General features: G+C 36.9%; 1 protein-coding gene across 1 annotated transcript in view; it reads right to left on the bottom strand.

The window, feature by feature from the left end:
• Positions 1-884: 884 nt before the first annotated feature.
• The window catches only part of LOC121413448 (mannosyl-oligosaccharide 1,2-alpha-mannosidase IA-like), a 70,103-nt gene continuing 64,987 nt past the window's right edge, over positions 885-6,000 (bottom strand). The window contains exons 8-10 of the mRNA XM_041606269.1: positions 3,763-3,982; positions 2,508-2,680; positions 885-1,967 (exon numbers count right to left, since the gene is read on the bottom strand). Coding sequence (XP_041462203.1) covers positions 1,755-1,967; positions 2,508-2,680; positions 3,763-3,982 — 606 coding nt within the window. The 3' untranslated portion in view covers positions 885-1,754. The remainder of the gene's footprint in view (positions 1,968-2,507; positions 2,681-3,762; positions 3,983-6,000) is intronic.

Raw genomic sequence — 6,000 nt, 5'->3', positions numbered from 1 at the left:
TAGATCAGCTATGTCCAGAAGCAAGATCAGGCATAATGAACAGCTCATTATCATTCTATTACTACCAACATTTGCCCTTCCTATTTTTCCTCACACAGATGCACCCACTTCTCACAGATTTCTCTCTTTATTATTTTTTTTCAGTATCTCCATAACCCCATCATATTACCATCTCAACCCACATTATATTATCATTACAATTTTTTTTTCTCCAATTTTTATTTCTGTTCTAATACCTCCTTCTTTACCCGTTTCATACAATCTAAAACGGATTCACTTTGTTTATAGTTGACCCATAATTTCCCAAGACTACTAGAAGATACAAAAATAGAATGACTATACTTGCTTTCTACATGAACTTTTGTTTTGAAAATAATTTGAGTCATTGCTTGCTTCATTGATATTATAACAGTTGTAACAACATAGGGGCGGATTTTTTCAAGAAGAAAAAATAGAAACAAAAGATAGAAAAAGGAAGAGAAGAGGAAGAAATATATAAAAAATTGAGTTGTGTAACTCTATATTACCCCTCTTCTTCCCGAGAATAAAAATGACTTCACCTTCTAAGTGGTTTTGCTCCCTATCAATATACCCTAGTGCTGCTGTGTATCATTGCATTGTTATATATGATTTAAATGGTTTATCATACTCCTCTTTCTATTTAATTTATTCATGGTGTATTGTATGTTATTAGTATGGTTGTCATAACATTTACAGAACAATTTCAATGATGTGAGTTAAAAATAACAACTACTGAAAATGGAAATCAAAAAAGACTTGGAATTTCAACAAATGTTAGAAAAAATAATATAAGGAAAGGGAAGATCATCATGTAACATTTCACTTATGATTTCCTGCAAATTTTGGTGCATTTTTTATGTGTGCTATGTATAGACCATGATGGTCAATTTTGCTGACGGTCGATGTCACCTATGTCAGGGCAGTTGGACACCAACCATTCAGGGTGACACCTTTGAGCATCTCATAATCTCTGCAGGCAAAAGTGACTCTAATTGATTTCACATGTGCTTGTATACAACCAGGATTTTAATGATCAAGATATAGTTTAACATGGAGTCAATTTTTTTTCATCATTCATCTAGATGAGCAACAAACTTCCCTGAACCTTGGTTTCGTCTCTGTTTGCTATTTTCTAGCTAATACAAGAATCTTTTACTAGACTTAACCTATATTTCAATGATATCCGAAGTAGGAAAAAGGAAGTTAAATTCTTATGACATAACAGAAGATTCACATTCGGCAAGTATTCTTTGAATGGGAATGGGATTGAAGATCCACCTGGTCCAATGTTATGGCAGTCACTTCAATATACTCAGCACAAACACAAAAAGTATCCATCTCTGTGATGACAAAGTCATGGATTAATCTTTGGATGTGAACTGGGTCTTCTGTCTTCCACATCGACTGTGTATGAAAGGATCGCCTCCTTCCATGTGATGCAAGAACACACTTCATGATGTTTCCGATGATGTCGTCCAACGCTAGAAGTGCGTCCTTATGCTGGGGGCTGTCTCTTGAAAGTTGTCATTATCCAACGGTTACCATAGTAACAATCAGAGAATTGTCTTTCTCAGCCAAATAAAACCAAGAAAAAGTTGTTAGATCTGACAACTTGCTGGACGGCCAACGTCAATGTGACACCCTCCTGATGGATGTCTGCTACAATGCCATCAGATCCCCGTTTTAGAGTTTCTATTTGTTCTCGAGGTGAGAAGTGTTTGTCCCTGTGTGTACTATGACTTAGCCACAGGTAAAGGATGTGCTTCCGTATTTAAAACCCAATCGTTTAATGACATAAACTCATCATCTGAGAATAAAAGGTAGAGGTATTTGAGAGTCTCTGCCAGGAAGAAGCTCTGTTGGACATCATCGTGGGCCACGTTGGTAGCGTAGACATCCTTGATGCCTGAATACCCGTCTCCCACTCTACAGTGTGCTTCTAAGGCCTGGACGAAAAAGAACAACAAAGAGAAGGAAAATAAAAATGATAATGTAGGCTTAAGCTTTTATTTTGCATGGAAAAAACAGGGGGTGCAATTTATGCCTCTCTCTGCTACAACTGCCTGTAAAAGAACACACTTCACCATCTATTTTGTGTGTATATCCGGAGCCACTGACTAATGTATAATATGAAATTTCATCACTAAGTTTTCGGCCAAGTCCACCCCAACAGAAAATTTATATGAATGAACAGGAAAAAGTAACTTGACCTTTCAATTTGCTGGTCTAAAATAATCAAAATTTGCACATAAACAGCTTGTGGATTAAAAAAACCCCAAGTGTATAACATCTACATGCCAAGATATTAGCTTGATTTTTAAATCCCTGTTACACAAAAGCTAAGTGATTGATTATAGGGATGAATTTAGAGACTGATTGCACTGATCATTATGTGATGCTTTGTGTAATACAGAACTATTATTATTGTTAAAATAGAAATAGTCTGCTTCGGGATACGGAATAAAATAACGAGAAATGATTGTTACCTGTGCAGCTTCCCATCCCCACTGCCTATAGAGGGGATCTTTGGTGAGTCTGAAGAGTACGAAGTAAGACTCTATAGTTTCTGGACGAAGAATGTAGTACTTCTCATTCTGTCTCATGGCAACCGCCTCCGCCCTCCCTTCAAATCTAAAGGCTTCCGGTCCGAGCTTGGTCGCTGGGGAGAGACAAAGGAATTCAAAATATGAGTCAACTTTCATCAATATTTGTACTTCTACAAGAAAAACTGAAACAGAAAATCTACATGTTGCAGGTTCCAGCTTGGTTGCAGGGAAAAAACCAAGGAATTATTATCAATTCATTTTTCATCAAAATATTTATGTTTATGAGAAAAGCAAATCTGGAAATAAAACAACCGAACTGATAGGAACACCAATGTATGATAGACACAAATGATATGGAAAAATTAGGATTCATGACACCGTCATTGGCGCAATCTTACCATCCTCTTCATCTCTAGGTAGTAACCGTGAACATACAAAAACTGTAATCTAAATCACACAATGGTGTTGGTGAGCTGTAGGTAGTATCCCAAATCATTCTGGAAATCTTACAAAATGAATGGTGGCAGGCTTCAGCCACTTCTAGGTGGTTGATCCTTCTTGGTATCACTTAACACTTCAAAAAAGATAAGCTGAAGCAAGTTATATTGATCTCTGAGCACTTATCCTTCTTGCTGATATATCTTAATATACTTCCCAGAGTATCCGTCTCCAAGAGAAATCTTACTTCTGTTCTCGCAAGATTTAAAGAAAATCTAGTACTTGTCCTTCTTCCTCTTGCTATCGCTGAACTTACTAACAAGAGGACACACAAAGACATTTTACCTGGATTATATGACGGCTCAACTTACTACCCATCGCACACTTCTATCGGTCAGGAGATATCTTACCCATATTATCTGTGGCAGGTCTTGGTGATCTCTTCACCAATCTCTAGATAGTGGTCCTTCTTGCAGCTATCGCTGAACTTACCCACCCAGAGCCCACACAGAAATATCTTACCTGTATTATCATATGAACTGTGGCAGGTCTTGGTGATCTTGTTTCCCATATCTAGATAGTGGTCGTTCTTGCAGCTATGGCTGAAACGGGTACCAAGAGCACACATACAGATTCCGATCTGTATTATCATATGATCTGTAGTGGGTCTTGGTGATCTCTTTGCCCATCTCTAGGTAGTCCTTCTTGCAGCTATAGCTGAACTTACCCACCCAGAGCACACACAAATATATCTTACCTGTATTATCATATGATTTGTGGCAGGTCTTGGTAATCTCTTTTCCCATCTCCAGATAGTGGTCCCTCTTGCTCTCACTGAACTTGCTACCCAGAGCAAACATTCCACCAGAGAAGCATGATAGATGATCCATCTTCTTGTCGACTCGGCTGGCACGGATGTCTCCAAAGTATGTAAGACCACCTCCAGATTTTTGCTTCATTTGATGATTCTCCATTGCCTAGAAAATCAAGGTCATAGAAAGGAGAGGAAGAGAGAGACAGAAAAGATTAGAAAAAAAAATTCATGATCCATCCCTTAATCACAGAACTATTCAGATGTGCTGGTTGACTGATTTGTTTCATTGGCTGATTTGTTCATTACATTGAAATGAAAATTGAACAATTGATTGCTTGTAAATTGGCAGAAAGGGGATTGACAGCATAAAGAAGAAACAAAATAAATAAAATCAACATATTCTTGTAATCAAAATGACAAAAATAAAAACACTTTATGTTTCCTTTTGCAGCTTGAATCTTCAAATATGATCCTGGGTATCTATTAATTATTCTCTTTTAAATCATTTAAAAATGAGGATGAGTGAGAATCATTTGCTCAAAAAAGACAATTTCCTTTTATCTAGATAAAATGTTAATCCACAATCTTTCCCTAATTGTAATACGACATACATACTGTATATACTTGGTAATGCAATATCTATCATCTTAAATAGGGAATGTAGACTTTCTCGATCTCAGCAATCAATAGCGATGCAATTAGACTGAGAAGCACAAAACAATAAGTTTGATAAATAGCCTGCTATAATTAGATGGAGTAATATCTCCATACATCATAAACTGACGTTGAGAGACCTGATTCCACATCTTCAATTATTGACAATCCAATTGAGGAACACGTCTGGATTGAGAATGATGCGCCTGGGTTTTCAGTCATCTCCTTCTCCCTATTGTGAGGGATATGCACAATGTAATTTCCTCCCTCCAAAGTAAAGTCACCTGTCCCTTTGCAAGTGATTCTCTACCAGTGCTTTCATACCATATCCATCACAGAAAATATCTGGTATTTTCTTATCAGGAATTCTACCCAGATCAGAAATAACAATTATTTTTGCTAAATAGGCGAGAAGAGTAAAAAAAAAATCCCAGGTATATTGCTGTGATCGATGGGTTGAAAGGTCCCCCCCTCCTCAAATATCAACAGGTAGGTACTTTATAAAATTACTAGCACTTTCACAGGAATTTCTCAACTAAAGCAGGATTTACAATGCAGAAAAGTAAATGACAAGGTCTGCAGATAAGAGGCAAAAAGAATTCTTTGTATTCATAGAGTCCTGTTGCCAACTCATCTAGGCCTATTGAGAAATTTTCTTGGTGTGTGAACAACAAGATATTACCTGCTATTTTAGGACATGATAAAACTTATTCAGGTTCGTTTAATTTGCAGGTCTTCTCGCTATCTGACAGGTATGAAGACTCCTCTTATAACATCAACACCATGAAGTGAATGACTACTTCAGCCTCTCCGCACCCTATAATAGTCCCATGTGTATCAACTTATAAAGTACTGCCACATCCATTCAACACCTTGTGATAGTCTGTTGTGTATCAACTTTTAGAAACCTCTTACACTATTTCTCCACACCCAGTAATAGTCCTTTGTGTCTCATCACAGCCTGTAATTTGCAGTACAATCTTCACATGCTAAAATGTACCACATTCAAACAACCTTTGTTTCAAAATACTAATAACTACCTTGTCATACTTCTTTCCAAACAGACTATCATCTGTCTCTTCATAATTCTCTTGTTATATCTCTATCACGCTATATCTCTCACCTCTCTCACAATCAAACCATCACTTAATAATCTAATCCAATAATCTATTCTACCATCATCTCCCATGTTTCACTTCATTATATCACCAGAACTTATCCTTTTTACATAAATATAATCTTTTGGAAAATTTGATCACTCTTCGCCTTTTCATCACATACCTCATCTTTCTTCTTATTTGATCATCTCTCATCTCTCTCATCTGATCATCATCTTTCTTCTTCCTCTGCATTCTTTTCACTCCCATCACCATAGTCATTCCCACAACTAACATCCCCAGCACCATCTTCATCACTTCTCCTCTCGCTTTCTGTCATCATCTGGAATGATCTCCAATTTTCTTAGCATAATTTGTCCTCTCTTCAATCTTTCCATGAATACAACTCTAGCATACCAAATCTCTGATC

This window comes from Lytechinus variegatus, chromosome 4 (assembly GCF_018143015.1).
Source record: "Lytechinus variegatus isolate NC3 chromosome 4, Lvar_3.0, whole genome shotgun sequence".
NCBI classification, from domain to species: Eukaryota; Metazoa; Echinodermata; class Echinoidea; order Temnopleuroida; family Toxopneustidae; genus Lytechinus; species Lytechinus variegatus.
The sequence above is the reverse complement of the archived record's forward strand: the minus strand, read 5'-3'. Positions and strand labels throughout refer to the sequence as shown.